This window comes from Centropristis striata, chromosome 24 (assembly GCF_030273125.1).
Source record: "Centropristis striata isolate RG_2023a ecotype Rhode Island chromosome 24, C.striata_1.0, whole genome shotgun sequence".
Taxonomy (NCBI): domain Eukaryota; kingdom Metazoa; phylum Chordata; class Actinopteri; order Perciformes; family Serranidae; genus Centropristis; species Centropristis striata.
This window is the reverse complement of record NC_081540.1, coordinates 160,001-179,932: the sequence shown is the minus strand read 5'-3', so window position 1 is coordinate 179,932 and position 19,932 is coordinate 160,001. Positions and strand designations below refer to the sequence as shown.

The 19,932-nt window shown below is 37.6% G+C and overlaps 1 protein-coding gene across 1 annotated transcript; it reads left to right on the top strand.

The window, feature by feature from the left end:
• Positions 1–2,722: 2,722 nt before the first annotated feature.
• On the top strand, positions 2,723–19,307 carry gca (grancalcin). The gene is made up of 8 exons (XM_059328224.1): positions 2,723–2,865; positions 4,000–4,230; positions 5,023–5,092; positions 6,515–6,558; positions 7,149–7,296; positions 14,184–14,297; positions 14,508–14,566; positions 17,807–19,307. The coding sequence occupies exons 1-8, from the start codon at positions 2,842–2,844 to the stop codon at positions 17,831–17,833; spliced, it is 717 nt and encodes a 238-aa protein (XP_059184207.1). The 5' UTR covers positions 2,723–2,841; the 3' UTR covers positions 17,834–19,307.
• Positions 19,308–19,932: the final 625 nt, after the last annotated feature.

The following is a 19,932-nucleotide window of genomic DNA, read 5'->3' as shown; positions in this document are numbered from 1 at the left end:
GCGAAGCATCAACTATAGAGCAGTAAGAGCTGCTAGTGATCAATAAGACTCTGAGAGGAAGCTGCAGTAATAACATCTTTATAAGAGCCATCAACACACTTATATTTATTTATTATTTAATAGTATTTAATGTGCATTTTCTTTCTATGAAACAGTTTAATAGTTTGATCAGAAGAGAACTAATAACATAAAGTTAATAACGTGTTTTAAGGCGACAGCAGCAGATAAAAATCATCAAAAAGACTAAAAGTCTGTGTAAATCAGACTTCAGGCTTTTTTATTTCACATTTTCTTAGTTTAGTCTTAGTTTCCTTCACAGAGACTAAAGATGGAAATGAGCATAAAATAAACTAAAACTGTCTAATAACTCTCCACCTCCTCTTACATATAAACATATTCTGCTTTGTTTACATTCTGCAAGAAAACTGAACTATAGTCGTGAAAATAAATGCATTTTTCTGCAGATTTTAGAATATTGTGATGTTCAGTAAAACGTTAAACTTCAGATTTATCTCAAGCTTCATTCACAGATTCCTAATTAAACCATTTATGTTATAAAAAGCTTCATATCCAGTTTATTAATGATGATTATTACCTTCATTGTGCCGTGTTTGACCTCATGCGACTGTTTAAAGTGACAGTTGGAGTCACGAGTGTCTCAGTCGACAGGAAGTCGAGGTTAAACCTCCCACACAGCTTTTAGCCTCTTTATTCTTTATTATCACCTCACAGCTTCAGGAGGCTCTTTATTATCTTATCTTATATATATATATATATCAGATTATCATATTACAAATTAAATTTAAAAATATATACCCAAAGTTATTTAGAAAATACAAACACAAAGGACATGAGGTGTTGGAAATAAAATTGTGAATTTGCATAAATATTAACACAAAATACTAATAAAAAAGTGGATATGCTTGTCAAAGTCTTAAATCAAAATTTAACTCCAAAATGACTCATTTTATAGATTATATTAATATAATGCTGATAAAAGTATCTTGTTGTGTAGTTTAGTGATTTAAAGTGCAGATGAAAAGTATAAATTGTCCCTTTTTGTTGTGTTTTCATTTGATTACACTTCTTGTTCCTCTTCATGAGATATTTCTGAATGTTTCTGTTTTAAAAGATGCTGAAGAAATTAACTTGCTTTAGCTCAACAAGTTATAGAAATGTATAAAAACACATTTTGTTCTTTGTTTATATATAATAAAAGTCTCTAAAGCGACACAAAGACATTAAAAAAGACTTCCAAGATGTTTTCCAACTCCAGAAAAAAGAAAACATTTCGTTCTATAGATTATAATCTGTTTTGGGGTCAAACTGACTTATTTAAAGCACAAAAATGCGATTTAAAGTAAGATAACATGGAGAGGAAGGACACTGGAAATGCCTCGATGAGAAGTTCAATTCTCCTGGGAAAGTGGAGACTCTTATCTTTTATAGCAGCTAGGAAGGCTAGAAAAGTTACTATACTATGTCACTGTGCTTTAATTATTCATTAATTAAATTAAAAGATGTAATTTTTTGCAATCGCTTATTTTAACGAGTGAATTTCCTTTCAAATCTTTGCGATACCGGTGGGGTTTTTTTACGATCGCTTAGTGATAGGTTTGATTTCCGAGGAGCACTTGAACGCAGCTTCGCAGTGAGAAGTTCAAAGTTACTGGGAAAGTGGAAACTTAATTTTAACGGCAGCTAGGAAAGCTTTACGCAAGTTATTATACCATCTCATTCGGGGAATAGTAAGCTTAAATTATTCATTAGCTTTAATAATCAATATTTTTCTTATTATTAAGGAGTTATTATTCTTTTCAATCTTTGCGTTCGTAATGTTATTTTACGATCGCTTTGTGGAATGTTGAATTTACGAGGAGCACTTGAATGCAGCTTCGTCATGAGAAGTTCAAAGTTACTGGGAAAGTGGAAACTTAATTTTAACGGCAGCTAGGAAAGCTTTACGCAAGTTATTATACCTTCTCATTCGGGGGATGGTAAGCTTAAATTATTCATTAGCTTTAATAATCAATATTTTTCTTATTATTAACGAGTTATTCTTCTTTTAAATCTTTACGTTCGTAATGTTGTTTTACGATCGCTTTGTGGAAGTTTGAATTTACGAGGAGAACCTGAATGCAGCTTCACGATGAGAAGTTCAAAGTTACTGGAAAAGTTGATATTCTTAACTTTTACGGCAGCTAGGAAAGCTTTACGCAAGTTATTTTACTATGTCATTGGAGGGATGTTGTGCTTTAGTTATTCAATAGCTTTAATTAATTCATATTTTCTTACTTTTAAGATGTTTTTCTTTCAAATCTTTGCGTTCGTAATGTTTTTTCACGATCGCTTTGTGTAAGATTGAATTTTCGAGGAGCACTTGAAGTAGCTTCCTGATGAGAAGTTCAAAGTTATTGGGAAAGTGGAGACTCTTAACTTTTACGGCAGCTAGGAAGGCTGTAGTCGCGTTACTATACTATGCCACTGTGCTTTAATTATTCATTAATTAATTTAATCGATCTAATCTTTTTAAATCGCTTATTTTTAACGAGTTAATTTCATTTAAAATCTTTACGTTCTTAATATTTTTCTTACGATCGCTACATAAGTTGAATTTACGAGGAGCACATGAACACAGCACTACAACTGATGGGCGGGACTTGGCAAACCGATCCTCGCCTCTGATTGGCTGCCGGCGCCGTCAGTCAGGTGACTTCCGCGGCTAGGATGTGACGTAGCAACAGTTGAGAGGATCGGAAGTTACCGGAGCCAGAAGTCCAGAAAACAGAGAAAATATCCGTGAAAACACCACAAACTGCTCGGTTTACCGTGAATAACTCTATGGCTTATCCAGGATACGGCGGGGTGAGTAAACTACCGGTACCGGCCGTTAACCGAGAGCTAATCCGGTTAGCATTAAAGCTAATCACCGATAATCAGCCAGAACGTGTTTCAGGTTTCAGGTTTTATTATCAATCAATAAGATCAATAACCGATCATTCACTGATCAATAACAGCAGATCAGGAGGTTTATTAATTAATGTGGGAGTCAGTGGAACCGTTAGAGTCGCTTCTGTTCATAAAACGAGCCTGAAAAACGTCTTCCGGGATGAAAATACCTCAAAAACATTATTATTATTATTATTATTATTATTATTATTATTATTATTGATAAAATAAAACCTCAACATTTACATGTATTATTATTATTATAAAACCTAAACATTTTATTATTATTATTAATTATATAAAACATATTGCCTTACACGAGTTGAATATATTAAATATATTTCCCTTCAGCCTGACAGCTGATACAATAATAATAATAATAATGATAATAATAATAATAATAATAATATTATCAAACAAAATGCTTTACACAAGTTAAATATATTTAGGTTTAATTTTTAGAAAATATCAGGACTGTAATGGTAATAAATTAGACAGTTTCAATGTAACAAATTAAAAATAATAAATACATATATACATATATATGTGTGTGTGTGTGTGTTATTATTCTCTTGACCTGTACACGTTGGGTGGATAGAAAATACAGGTCAAGAGAATAAAACATGTTGGAAATAAAATTATGAATGTTCATTAGTTAAAAAAAAGATCAGATCAGGCAGTTAGAAGTTAAATGTGTAAAGAAATTTATAAAATAAAGGTTGAGAGGAGAAGAAATGTTGGAAATAAAACCAGATACCAGGGGGATTTATTTATCTATATATTTATCTATATATTTATATATTTATTGATTGATTGATTGATTGATTGATTGTCAGTACGGGGGCCAGATGCCGGGGGGATTTATTTATTTATTTATATATTTATTTATTTATATATTTATTTATTGTTTTATTTATATATATATATATTTATTTATGTATTGATTGATTGATTGTCAGTACGGGGGCCAGATGCCGGGGGGATTTATTTATCTATATATTTATTTATTTATATATATATATATTGATTGATTGATTGATTGATTGTCAGTACGGGGGCCAGATGCCGGGGGGCATGCCGGGCCAGGGGATGCCCCACCAGGGGATGCCAGGAGGACACATGGGGGGCCCCATGCCGGGACACATGGGGGGCCCGATGGGGGGGGCCCCGGCCCAGGGAGGCTACCCCCCCTACGGAGGAGGATACCCGGGGACCTACGGGGCCCCGCCCCCCGCCGCCAGCGACCCCATGTGGAGCTACTTCACCGCCATCGCCGGACAGGTGAGACACGGAACAACACGGCTATAAAGGTCCTGGTACCACTGGTTTTACTCTTCAATTATTATAAATAATAATTATAAAGGTCCTGGTACCACTGGTTTTACTCTTCAATTATTATAAATAATAATTATAAAGGTCCTGGTTCCAAGGAACAGACCCAACACGTTCATAAAGACGCTGTTACCACTGGTTTTACTCTTCAGGTTTAGACTAGAACCAGATTATTATTATAGTACTATAGTTCATCTTTAAGGATCAGATCAGTTCCTGCAAATGCTGCAGAGATAATATCTTCAAGTTTAGACAAGAACCAGATGATTATTATTATAGTATTATAGTTCATCTTTAAGGACCAGATCAGAGAAAATATCTGGATCTGTCTCAACTTGACTCAGTCATTCCTTCCAAGCGTCTGAATGAGCTGAAACATGAGGAACAGAAACTATGGAGGGTTAGAAAGTTACAGCACATAACTGGTAATAACTAGAGCTTTTATTATAAATGTTAATGTGTAACTCTGGAGTTTATTATCTTCACCTTCACCTCTTTATTCTCCAACAACAAGTTTTATTATTGAAAACAGAAAGTATCTTCGTCTGGTGAAGTTCTCTGACTTTCTCTAACAGAAACCTTCTCACATATACATGTTTATATATAAATATATATCAATAAATATATAGAGAGTTAAAGAGTTTAAAGTGGTTCAGAGGGAGACTCCACAGAGACACGTTTATTGTTGTTGTTTGTTGTTGTTTACTCCTGTGAGAGTCTGATGATTGTTTGTCTCTGGAGGACGGGGAGGTGGACGCTGAGGAGCTGCAGAGATGTTTGACTCAGTCTGGATTCACCGGCAGCTACTCACGTAAGTTATCACAGACAATACTTTATATAATATATAGTTACAATACTCACTATACTTACAATATATACAATACTCACTATAGTTACTATAGTTACTATAGTTACAATAGTTAAAACCTCTCAACTATCTCTGACTATAGCTTCATGAACTATAATAACTTTATTTATTCTCATTAAACCACACCCAGTGATCTTTACAGCTCTTTATTCTATAATTATTCTATAATTATTCTATAATTATTCTATAATTATTCTATAATGAAGGTGTTGAAGGACAGTTTGAGTTGTGAGTTTCTGCTTCCTGCTGAGCTCGTTTCCTCTGGTGTTAATATTTAGTAATGTGGGACTTTTTATTGAGACAGACGTTGGTTAGTGAAAGCTGAAGTTGTGTTGAAACACTCAGCAGCAGCAGCAGCAGCAGCAGCAGCAGTTGTTGTTGTTGTTGTTGTTGTTGGTGGTTTCCCAGCAGAGGAAGTGAAGCAGGACGTGTTCAACCACTGATGAAACACGTCAACTGTCCAAATATTCATAAACATACAGCAGGTTTAAACAGACAGAAAGGCTGATCAATTATTCCAGAAATCACTTTTATCACCATTATTTGGGTAAAAACTGAGACTACAATTAATATTATTATTATTATTACACAATATTTCTCATTTACTGTTGAAACATGAAAAAACAAAACCCAAACTTTAAATTTAATTACACTGAAAAACAAATAATGTCAAACATTCAAAAAATACATATAACATAATTATATATACATTTAATAAATAATAATTATAAAAAAATAAATTAAATTTAGAGCTCCTCCACAAACAACTGATAAGTGTCATCATATTACTAAAAATATTCATTGAATATATCCAATATATATATAAAAATAATAAGTAAATATGCTGTCGTGCACTGCCACAACCCATTTATTTAATATATTAATAATTAGACAAAAATAAATTAGATTAACTGCCACATCCAACTAAAAATATTAATTAAATATACCCGAATAATAAATAAAAAATAAATATGTTGAGGTGCACTGCCACAACATACTAACACATTTATATAATATATTAAAAATATACTAATAATAATATAAAATAATATCTGAAAATAATAAATAAATTAGACAAAAATAAATTGGATTAAATATGTTGAAGTGCGGTTCAACAACCTACTGACACATTAAAATAAAATGAAATGAGGCCAAATATGATCAGATATTTTCTAGTTCAACCGACTGAAAACAATAAATAAATATTCAACATGTTGGTGAATGATGTCAGTGAGTCAGAATGTAAATAAAAAAGTCTCAGCTTCATGTTTTATCAATGATTCACATTCATAAGAGACTTTATTTTCTGCTCCGTCTTTATAATAATAATAATAATAATAATAAACTGTTTGTGTGTTTGTGCAGCGTTCAGCCTGGAGACGTGTCGGATCATGATCGCCATGCTGGATGTATCCTTCCTTCCTTCCTTCCTTCCTTCCTTCCTTCCTTCCTTAGTGTCCTCAGTGTCCTTGTGTCTGAAGAATGAAGGTGTGGTGTTTTAACCTTTGAGCTTCATTCCTGACACACCTTCTCCTTTATTCTACTGATGAAGAACGTGGTGACAGAGAGGCAGAACTTTAACTCAGAGAGACTCTTCTTCTTTATTATTATTATTACTATTATTATTATTATTATTATGAATGAGTGATATCTTTAACTGGTCCCCCAGAGAGACTCTTCTTCTTTATTATTATTATTATTATTATTATAATTATTATTATGAATGAGTGGTATCTTTAACTGGTCCCCCAGAGAGACTCTTCTTCTTTATTATTATTATTATTATTATTATTATGAACCATGTGGTGATAGTGGTATCTTTAACTGGTCCTCCAGAGAGACTCTTCTTCTTTATTATTATTATTACTATTATTATTATTATTATTATGAATGAGTGATATCTTTAACTGGTCCCCCAGAGAGACTCTTCTTCTTTATTATTATTATTATTATTATAATTATTATTATGAATGAGTGATATCTTTAACTGGTCCCCCAGAGAGACTTTACTGGTAAGATGGGCTTCAGTGAGTTCAAGGAGCTGTTCACGGCTCTGAGCGGCTGGAAGCAGAACTTCATGATGTTTGACCAGGACCGCAGCGGCACCGTGGAGCCCCACGAGCTCACGCAGGCCATCAACGCCATGGGTACCGTAAATATTATTATCATTATTATTATTATTAATAATATTATTATTATTATTATACTGTCAGACAGGCCATCAACGCCATGGGTACCGTAAACATTATTATTATTATTAATAATATTATCAATATTATTATTATTATTATTATTAGACTGTCAGACAGGCCATCAACGCCATGGGTACTATTATTATAAATATTAATATTATTAATAATATTATTATACTGGTTATTAGACTGATGAAAACATGATCCTGTTTTTCTATCTTTATCATTCTGATGTCTATAATAGAAAGCTAAGCCCCGCCCCCTCCACAGGACAAACATCCCTCTCTACAGACTTTATGTTGACAGAAGGAGCGTCTCCTTGTCTCCTTGTCTCCTTGTCTCCTTGTCTCTGTTTGTGCCTCCTGTCCTCTAGTAAACATCAGAGAACACATGAAGGCTTTTGGCTGCTAAATAAACACACTGCTGAAGAACTAAAACTAGTTTTAAAGGACAAACAAGAACACGTTTACCACGTAACAGACCTTTAGTGGTTGATGCAGCAGCGCTGGGCGTGGTCTCCAGAGGATGACTCATGGTCTCCAGAGGATGACTCGTGGTCTCCAGAGGATGACTCATGGTCTCCAGAGGATGACTCGTGGTCTCCAGAGGATGACTCGTGGTCTCCAGAGGATGACTCGTGGTCTCCAGAGGATGACTCGTGGTCTCCAGAGGATGACTCGTGGTCTCCAGAGGATGACTCGTGGTCTCCAGAGGATGACTCGTGGTCTCCAGAGGATGACTCGTGCCTGCAAGATGGCGCCAGTCTGTTCGGCGATTCGTCTTCCACGGGCGCTCTGTCTATTGTTTGTTATAGCCCTGTTTCTAAGTGTCTATCTGGATGTTTCTGCCATTCTGTGCTACGATCGCCAAGCCCTGCTTAACATCCGCGACCTAAAATTTCCTGTGGCTCGGGCAGCCAGAACCGATCAAGGAGACTGGACCAGTTCTCCCCCTCCTGAGCTGTCAGGTATCCCAGCTTACCTGCGCCGCCATTCTGCGGTCCCTTCTCGCAAAAAGCGTTCCAGGAGACGAGGAAGGAGGGGAGGTCTGCTGGTGAAGATCAAGATCCAGCTGCCCTCACACCGAGCTGCCGCCCGGCGTCTGGCGCGATGCCTGCGTCCTGTCGCCTGTGTCTCGCCTGCTACTCCTGCTGAAGCCGTCCTCGACCGCGATGCTGCTCCACTGCCTCGGCCATCGTTGTTTCCAGCCCCTCCAGCCGTCCCGACAGCGCCGACCGGACCGCGACGTACTCAAATCTCCACTCCTGGCTCGGCCGGCCGGCGATCCCCCGGTAGGTGCAGTCGTGGTGTTGACCACTCTAGCCTACGCCTGTTGAGGCGCACCAGACCAGCGGCTAGCGACGAGCTAACCCTCCGGTTGGCGTTGATCAACGTGCGGTCACTAGCGAGCAAAACGTTCATGCTGAACGACTTCTTTATCTCTCGGGAGTTGGACTTTCTATTTCTGTGTGAGACCTGGCTCTCTACCGGTGATAACACGCCGTTCTCTGAACTTCTCCCACCGGACTGTAACTTCCTGAATTCTCCCCGTGCGACTGGGAGAGGCGGAGGCATTGCTTCTGTTTACAAGTCGTTTTTTCACTGTCGGCAGATTCCACACTCTGGTTTTGCTAGCTTTGAACTACAGCTCTTTGAATTAATTATGTCTTCTCCCATATTGTGTGCAGTGGTGTATCGCCCTCCTAAATTCAACAAAGACTTCATCAATGACTTTGCTGATTTTTTGTCTGGGCTATTGGTGAAGTATGACCACTTAATAATTTGTGGTGACTTTAATGTCCATGTTTGCTGCGAGTCTCAACCTCTGACCCGGGACTTTCTGAACCTTCTAGATTCATTTAGTCTTAAGCAAGCTGTCACCGGTCCAACACATGAAAAGGGCCACACACTTGATCTTGTGCTGTCTTATGGTGTTTCTGCCTCGGTGACTGAAATCTGTGCCATGTCTTTCTCTGACCATTCCCCAATTCTGTTCACTGTATCAGTCCCACACCCAGGTAGTAACCCTAGTGTCACCAAACGGACCTCACGCACAATTAACTCATCCACTGCTGGGCATTTTTCAGCCGCTTTCAATGATTCACCCCTGTATTGGCCACAACTGGACATTATCTCTGAGTGTAGTGCTGATCAGCTTCATTCTGCATTCTCATCAGCTTGCACTGACATTCTGGACTCTGTTGCCCCTCTCAAACCCAAACAAGCTAAAGCCCAGTTAACACCATGGCTCAATGATGCAACGCGTGTCCTCAGACGCTCCTGTAGGCAGGCTGAGCGCAAGTGGCAGAAGGACCGCCTCCACGTGTCCCTCCAAATCCTCCGAAGTCGCCTAGTGGACTACCAACGAGCCGTTAAAACTGCCAAATCACAGTACATTTCCACCCTGGTCTCCAGTAACAGTCACAAACCTCAGTTTCTCTTCAATACTCTAAATTCTCTCATAAATCCCCGTAATGAATCCCCTGTTGTGCCCTCACCTGCCCTCTGTGAAAACTTTCAAAAATTCTTCATTGACAAGATCGCAGCACTCAGGCCCTCTGATACCTCTGCCAGCCCCCTCCCCCCGCCTCCCCCCCTTCCCCAGCCGGCTGTCTTCGAGCAGTTTGAGCCCATTACCCTATCCTCCCTCTCCGATGCAGTCAGACACCTGCAGCCTTCTAACTGCCCCTCTGACTGTCTACCCCCTCGTCTACTTAAGGATGCTACAGTCTTCAACACAGTTGCCCCCTTCCTTCTACTGTTGTTTAATTCCATCCTCTCCACTGGTTGTGTCCCGGCTGCCTTCAAGTTCGCCGTGGTGCAGCCACTACTAAAGAAACCCAACCTCGACCCCTCCATTCTCTCAAACTTCAGACCAATTTCCAAACTACCCTTCCTGTCTAAACTCCTCGAGCGAGAAGTCTACATCCAACTGAAAGCCTTTCTCACCAATAACAACATCTATGAAAAATTCCAGTCTGGCTTCAGAACAGCCCACAGCACAGAGACTGCACTGCTGAGAGTGCTAAACGACCTGCTCCTAGTCGTTGACTCAGGGAGTCCTGTGATCCTAGTGCTCCTGGATCTCACAGCAGCCTTTGACACGGTGGATCACAGGATCCTGCTGTCTCGGCTTGAGCACCAAGTTGGCATCAAAGGCACAGCCCTGAAGTTCTTCCAGTCCTACCTGGCTGACAGGAGCTTCTCTGTCCTGCTTGGGGATTTCTTCTCCTCTGTTGCCCCCCTCACCTGTGGGGTCCCTCAGGGCTCTATACTAGGTCCCATCCTCTTCCTGTTATATATTTTACCCCTAGGGGACATCCTGGTCAAACACAACATCTCCTTCCACTGCTTTGCCGACGACGTCCAGCTATATCTGCCTCTTAAGGTTGATGGGCAGGCTGCACTCCAGCCACTGCTTGATTGTCTGGCTGACATCAGATCATGGATGGGTGAAAACTTCCTCAACCTTAATGAGAGCAAGACGGAGGTCATTATTTTTGGAAAAACCTCTCCGGCGTTCTCCACTGATGCCCTAGGCCCTCTAGCCTCCAACATCCGGCCTTCTGTCAAAAATCTTGGTGTGATTTTTGACAGTGCTTTTAAGTTTGAACAGCAGGTTAGTGCAGTGGTGAGGAGAAGCTTTTTCCACCTGAGAACTCTAGCCAAGACAAAAGCCTACCTGCCTCAGAGTGACCTGGAGAAAACTATCCATGCCTTCATCACATCACAACTGGACTACTGTAACGCCCTCTACACCGGCATGGATCAATTGCAGCTTCGCCGCCTGCAGTTGGTCCAAAACTCAGCCGCCAGACTCCTCACCTGCACTAAAAAACATGATCACATCACCCCGGTCCTCGCATCACTCCACTGGCTCCCCATCCGTCACCGCATCAACTATAAACTACTTCTAACTGTCTACAAATCCCTCCATGGTCTGGCCCCTACATACCTGTCTGACCTTCTGCACCACCACACCCCCTCCAGAGCTCTACGGTCAGCTGACCAGCTGCTGTTGGAGGTGCCCAGGTCCAGACTAAAAACAAGGGGCGACAGGGCCTTCTCAGTAGCAGCCCCCAGACTCTGGAACTGCCTCCCCCTCCACATCCGTGCAGCGCAGTCCCTAAATGTCTTTAAGTCTCACTTAAAAACCTACCTCTTTTCTCTTGCCTACAATTAAAGTTGTTTGGTTGCTGTTTTGTTTTGTTTTGTTTTGTTTAGTTTTAGTCTCTTTTTACCTTTGTCAATTCTGTATTTTATTGCACTTTTATGTGAAGCACTTTGGTGCGGCTCAGCCGTCTGTAAATGCGCTATATAAATAAATTTGACTTGACTTGACTCCAGAGGATGACTCATGGTCTCCAGAGGATGACTCGTGGTCTCCAGAGGATGACTCGTGGTCTCCAGAGGATGACTCGTGGTCTCCAGAGGATGACTCGTGGTCTCCAGAGGATGACTCGTGGTCTCTAGAGGATGACTCGTGGTCTCCAGAGGATGACTCGTGGTCTCCAGAGGATGACTCATGGTCTCCAGAGGATGACTCATGGCCACCTGTCTGTCTGACACACACACATCTATATATATACACATCTATATATATCCACCATAATGGAGTTAATCATAGTTTAAATACTTGCAGCCTGATTGGAGATTCTTGTCATTGTCCAATGTTCAACAAAGTCCCTTTAGTTTTTCTCTGTGAGGAATAAATCAAAGTTAGACAGACAATAAATAAATAAGACCAACAGACATTCAGTTAAAACAAGACATGGAGAAATTGCCATATATAAAATAGTTGAATAGATATTTGTCAGCAACAACAGTTTGAAGTGCAGAGCGTCCAGTGTGACAGTTTTAACACATGCACATGTTGTTGCATGTTTCTGTTTGGAACAACTGAATCTTTTCCTAAAGGTGATATGATCAGATTAATGTGTGTCTCCTGTAATTAATGTTCCTGTAGAACGAGTCAGAGGGAAAACATCCTGCTGACCTCAAACACGATTAATATTAATACTTCTCTTTCTGAACGCTTTCATCCTATTTAAATCATCGTTTCTGTGTGTGACTGATGAAGCTGCAGGCTGATATTATATATATATAATATATCATAAGATATTATATATATAATATATCATAAGATATTGTTATAAGGAGACATGTCGTTTATTCTAAGGAGACATGTAGTTTATTATGAGGAGACATGTAGTTTATTCTAAGGAGACATGTAGTTTATTATAAGGAGACATTTAGTTTATTATGAGGAGACATGTAGTTTATTATAAGGAGACATGTAGTTTATTATAAGGAGACATTTAGTTTATTATAAGGAGACATGTAGTTTATTATAAGGAGACATGTAGTTTATTCTAAGGAGACATGTAGTTTATTCTAAGGAGACATGTAGTTTATTCTAAGGAGACATGTAGTTTATTCTAAGGAGACATGTAGTTTATTATAAGGAGACATTTAGTTTATTCTAAGGAGACATTTAGTTTATTATAAGGAGACATTTAGTTTATTCTAAGGAGACATGTAGTTTATTCTAAGGAGACATTTAGTTTATTCTAAGGAGACATGTAGTTTATTCTAAGGAGACATGTAGTTTATTCTAAGGAGACATGTAGTTTATTATAAGGAGACATGTAGTTTATTATAAGGAGACATGTAGTTTATTATAAGGAGACATTTAGTTTATTCTAAGGAGACATTTAGTTTATTATAAGGAGACATGTAGTTTATTCTAAGGAGACATGTAGTTTATTCTAAGGAGACATGTAGTTTATTATAAGGAGACATGTAGTTTATTATAAGGAGACATGTAGTTTATTATAAGGAGACATTTAGTTTATTCTAAGGAGACATGTAGTTTATTCTAAGGAGACATGTAGTTTATTCTAAGGAGACATGTAGTTTATTATAAGGAGACATGTAGTTTATTATAAGGAGACATGTAGTTTATTATAAGGAGACATTTAGTTTATTCTAAGGAGACATGTAGTTTATTCTAAGGAGACATGTAGTTTATTATAAGGAGACATGTAGTTTATTATAAGGAGACATGTAGTTTATTCTAAGGAGACATGTAGTTTATTCTAAGGAGACATGTAGTTTATTATAAGGAGACATGTAGTTTATTCTAAGTAGACATGTAGTTTATTATAAGGAGACATGTAGTTTATTCTGAGGAGACATTTAGTTTATAATAAGGAGACATGGAGTTTATTATAAGGAGACATTTAGTTTATTCTAAGGAGACATGTAGTTTATTATAAGGAGACATGTAGTTTATTCTAAGGAGACATGTAGTTTATTATAAGGAGACATGTAGTTTATTCTGAGGAGACATTTAGTTTATTATAAGGAGACATGTAGTTTATTATAAGGAGACATGTAGTTTATTCTAAGGAGACATGTAGTTTATTATAAGGAGACATGTAGTTTATTCTAAGGAGACACGTAGTTTATTATAAGGAGACATGTAGTTTATTATAAGGAGACACTTAGTTTATTATAAGGAGACATGTAGTTTATTATAAGGAGACATGTAGTTTATTATAAGGAGACATGTAGTTTATTCTAAGGAGACATGTAGTTTATTATAAGGAGACATGTAGTTTATTCTAAGGAGACATGTAGTTTATTATAAGGAGACATGTAGTTTATTCTGAGGAGACATTTAGTTTATTCTAAGGAGACATGTAGTTTATTATAAGGAGACATTTAGTTTATTGTAAGGAGACATGTAGTTTATTCTAAGGAGACATGTAGTTTATTGTCCTCAGTGAGAGCAGAGCCTCCTGATGAAGAGTGTAACATCATCTTCCTCGTCTCCGTCAGGTTACCGTATCAGTCCTCAGGCGATCAACGCCATCATCAAACGCTACAACAAAGGAGGACGCATCTACTTCGACGACTACGTGGCGTGCTGCGTCAAACTGAGAGCTGTCACAGGTCAGAGACTGATAAATATCATGTTATTTATCATAAATATGATGTTATTTATGATAAATATCATCCTATTTATGATAAATATCATGTTATTTATGATAAATATGATGTTATTTATGATAAATAACATGTTATTTCTGATAAATATGATGTTATTGTTGTTATGATGCCTGGGCTGCTTCCTCCAGTGACCTTTAACCTTTTGTGCTCCAGATAACTTCAGACGGAGAGACACCATGAACCAGGGCTCCGTCACCTTCCAGTACGACGACGTAAGTCACCTTTACTGCAGTTAGCTGAACCTCCTGCATGATGATCTCTGAACCTCCTGCATGATGATCTCTGAACCTCCTGCATGTTGATCTCTGAACCTCCTGCATGATGATCTCTGAACCTCCTGCATGATGATCTCTGAACCTCCTGCATGTTGATCTCTGAACCTCCTGCATGTTGATCTCTGAACCTCCTGCATGATGATCTCTGAACCTCCTGCATGATGATCTCTGAACCTCCTGCATGATGATCTCTGAACCTCCTGCATGTTGATCTCTGAACCTCCTGCATGATGATCTCTGAACCTCCTGCATGATGATCTCTGAACCTCCTGCATGTTGATCTCTGAACCTCCTGCATGTTGATCTCTGAACCTCCTGCATGTTGATCTGAACCTCCTGCATGTTGATCTCTGAACCTCCTGCATGATGATCTCTGAACCTCCTGCATGTTGATCTCTGAACCTCCTGCATGTTGATCTCTGAACCTCCTGCATGATGATCTCTGAACCTCCTGCATGTTGATCTCTGAACCTCCTGCATGATGATCTCTGAACCTCCTGCATGTTGATCTCTGAACCTCCTGCTGTTGATCTCTGAACCTCCTGCATGTTGATCTCTGAACCTCCTGCATGATGATCTCTGAACCTCCTGCATGTTGATCTGAACCTCCTGCATGTTGATCTGAACCTCCTGCATGTTGATCTCTGAACCTCCTGCATGTTGATCTCTGAACCTCCTGCATGTTGATCTCTGAACCTCCTCATGTTGATCTCTGAACCTCCTGCATGATGATCTCTGAACCTCCTGCATGTTGATCTCTGAACCTCCTGCATGTTGATCTCTGAACCTCCTGCATGTTGATCTCTGAACCTCCTGCATGTTGATCTCTGAACCTCCTGCATGATGATCTCTGAACCTCCTGCATGTTGATCTCTGAACCTCCTGCATGATGATCTCTGAACCTCCTGCATGTTGATCTCTGAACCTCCTGCATGTTGATCTCTGAACCTCCTGCATGATGATCTCTGAACCTCCTGCATGTTGATCTCTGAACCTCCTGCATGTTGATCTCTGAACCTCCTGCATGATGATCTCTGAACCTCCTGCATGTTGATCTCTGAACCTCCTGCATGATGATCTCTGAGCCTCCTGCATGATGATCTCTGAGCCTCCTGCATGATGATCTCTGAACCTCCTGCATGTTGATCTCTGAACCTCCTGCATGATGATCTCTGAGCCTCCTGCATGATGATCTCTGAGCCTCCTGCATGTTGATCTGAACCTCCTGCATGTTGATCTGAACCTCCTGCATGTTGATCTCTGAACCTCCTGCATGTTGATCTCTGAACCTCCTGCATGTTGATCTCTGAACCTCCTGCATGTTGATCTGAACCTCCTGCATGTTGATCTCTGAGCCTCCTGCATGTTGATCTCTGAACCTCCTGCATGTTGATCTCTGAGCCTCCTGCATGTTGATCTCTGAACCTCCTGCATGTTGATCTCTGAACCTCCTGCATGTTGATCTGAACCTCCTGCATGTTGATCTGAACCTCCTGCATGTTGATCTCTGAACCTCCTGCATGTTGATCTCTGAACCTCCTGCATGTTGATCTCTGAACCTCCTGCATGTTGATCTCTGAACCTCCTGCATGTTGATCTCTGAACCTCCTGCATGTTGATCTCTGAACCTCCTGCATGTTGATCTCTGAACCTCCTGCATGTTGATCTCTGAACCTCCTGCATGTTGATCTCTGAACCTCCTGCATGTTGATCTCTGAACCTCCTGCATGTTGATCTCTGAACCTCCTGCATGTTGATCTCTGAACCTCCTGCATGTTGATCTCTGAACCTCCTGCATGTTGATCTCTGAACCTCCTGCATGATGATCTCTGAACCTCCTGCATGATGATCTCTGAACCTCCTGCATGATGATCTCTGAACCTCCTGGAGGCTCTAAACAGTCTGAGAGCTGCAGAAATGTTTTTAATACCAAATCACAGCATGCATTTGTGTCTAAATTCAGTATTTTTGGCCATTTTATGGCAGAATTTAGCAGCAAATCTGTGCAACAAATGTCATCAAACCCACAAGTTCTGCAGCAGTTTCTGAGACATAATATATATATTCAGATATCTTTCCTACGTATATTGAAGAAAAGGAGTTTTTCAGCAGTTTTCAGACTTCTTGCAGCAATCTTTAAAGTGTTTTTGTGACCAGATCATTCATTTTTCTCTGGTGTTGCTCCAGGTTTTGGTGTCTTAATGTGGTTCATTTTGGAGGAATTTTTGACCATTTTATCAACGTCAAGTAAAAAGAAAAAGCAGAATTTAGCCCCAAATCTGGAGACATTAAGCTCAAACTAACAGTCAACAGTCAGATTCCTGCAGAAATCTACAAAATGCATCTAGAAAGTTCTTCACACTGGATGTTTCTATGGAGATCCTGAAGGTTTCAGTGTTTCTGAGCTTCTTTAAACACTTCTTGAGTTACAAAGAGTTTATTAACAACTTCTGAGACAACGATCATCATGTTTATGATGACGTGTGTTCATGTATGAAAACTCTGGTGAGTTTGTTCTTATTCTGACAAAGAAACAACTTTAAACATTTAGTTGTTCCCTGTTTAAACTCGAGTCGTTTCTCCAAACAGACTCTAAATATTAATAATCTATATATCTATAATCTATAAACAGACTCTATAATCTTAATAATCTATATATCTATAATCTATAAACAGACTCTATAATCTTAATAATCTATAATCTATAAACAGACTCTATAATCTTAATAATCTATAATCTATAATCTATAAACTGACTCTAAATCTTTATAATCTATATATCTATAATCTATAAACAGACTCTAAATCTTAATAATCTATATATCTATAATCTATAAACAGACTCTATAATCTTAATAATCTATATATCTATAATCTATAAACAGACTCTAAATCTTAATAATCTATATATCTATAATATATAAACAGACTCTATAATCTTAATAATCTATAATCTATAATCTATAAACAGACTCTAAATCTTAATAATCTATATATCTATAATATATAAACAGACTCTATAATCTTAATAATCTATAATCTATAATCTATAAACTGACTCTAAATCTTCTGCTTGTTGTTTCTTTCATCTTGTCTCATCTTTCTGTTTGTCTCGTTGTTTCTATGTGACTTTACTGCAGCAGCTCAAAGGTTTATAACTCTTCTTCCTGTCCACAGTTCATCCAGTGCACCATGGCCATCTAGAGCTTCCTACGAGGGCCCTGCAGGCTCTGAGGGCCCCTGAGGGCCCCTAAAGGCCCCTACAGGCCCTGAGGGTCCTCGCCGTATGAACCGAAGCCCCGTGGCCTCCTGGGGACTAAAGGAGCCGAGAGTCTGAGTGAGGACGCTTCAACGCTTCAACGCTTCAACGCTTCAGTTTCTGTCCCACAGAGACAAACACACACATTTATATCTGAATATGAATATATTTAGCCAGTATGTATCCACCGTAGAGGGAATAAACCAGTCCGCCTGGAGCTCCGACAGTAAAACTATAACGTCCTCATAATGTCAGAACAATTACACTTAACTCCATTTAAAACGTAATTAAACCCAATAATGTCATAAAATCTCCTGACTGATGTAATAACATTTAGCCATAATGTTTTACCTGATTATGGATTTATTTTGGTCATTTTACATATTTTTAAAAATCATTTTTAAGTCTTTTGGGTAATTTTACGTCTTTTTTTGTCATTTTGTGTCTTTTTTTTTTTTATTTAATTTTCATTATTTTGAAATTCTACATTATTTTGAAATTCTCAGTAATTATTTTGAGATACATTATTTTGAAATTCTACATTATTTTGAATTACTTAGAATTATTTTGAGATACATTATTTTGAAATTCTGCACTATTTTGAAATTCTCAGTAATTATTTTGAGATACATTATTTAGAAATTCTACAATATTTTGAAAATTACTAACTATTTAATTTGAGACATTATTTTGAAATTTGAAAGTAATTATTTTGAAAAACTAATGATTATGTTGATTAAGATTTAAAATGACCAAAAATGACACAAAATTAGCTTAAAAAATATGTAAAATGATCAAAAAAAGACTTAAAATGACCAAAAAAAGACGTAATAAGGCATTACATTATCTGTAAAACTGTTTTATTTGTGACATTATTGTGTTTTATTACATTTTAGATTGACTTAAGTTACATTATGAGGATATTTTTCCGTTCTGGGAGCTACAGGACTCTTTAAAGCCTCCGTGTGTCGGACTTTCACAATAAAAGCTTCATATTAAAAACGCACGGAGGCTTTGAAGCGTCTGGTTTGAGGGTTTCAGTGATAAAAGTAGAATTAATCTGCCAGATATATGAAACTAGTGTAATATTATGCTGATGGTGAGACACCTTTTGTGCCATAATAATCTCTGAATGTACCGTCTAATATATTAAACCTGTTTATTATTATACAACTAGCAGCATCGTGACTTTTAAACCTGGTTAAAGTTAGTGAGATCATCATTATTCTTCTTATTATTGTGATATTTGTTTTATAAACTTTGGACTGTCGATGTTTAACTTGATAACAAGCCAAAGTGACTGTGAACGGATCTGTTATTCATGTTTCATTTGTAAAGATGCAGTGAAGTAAACGTTGCACACAACCACTGTTGTAGTCAAATCATATTTTGTTACTCACAATAAACACTTTCTAATCAGCTGTTCACTCATTCATTCTTTATAATATTATATATTATATCATATATTTCATTTGTCTATTACCTTTATCAGTCATTATCTCAGAATGACCACGAAATAAAGTATTTATAGTCAATGTTCTAGTATTGCAAAATAATGTTTCAAAATAATTACTTAGTACTTCAAAATAATAACTTGGTACTTCAAAATAATGTGTTCTAAAATAATAAAGAATTTCAAAATAATGTATTTCAAGATAATTACTTAGTATTTCAAAGTAATGGCTCAGTATTTCAAAATAATAGCTCAATAGTTCAAAATAACGTATCTCAAAATCATGTAGAATTTCAAAATAATGTGTCTCAAATTAAATACTTAGTACTTTAAAAATAAATACTTATTATTTCAAAGTAATGGTTCAGTATTTCAAAATAGTAACTTAGTATTTCAAATTAATAGCTCAGTATTTCAAAATAATTGCTTAGCATTTCAAAAGAATGAAGAATTTCAAAATAATAACTTAGTATTTCAAAATAATTGCTCAGTAAATCAAAATAATGTATTTCAAAATAATGTATTATTTAAAAAAATAACTCCAGTCAATAGGAATATGATCCGATTAATTTATGACCTGAATAAACATTT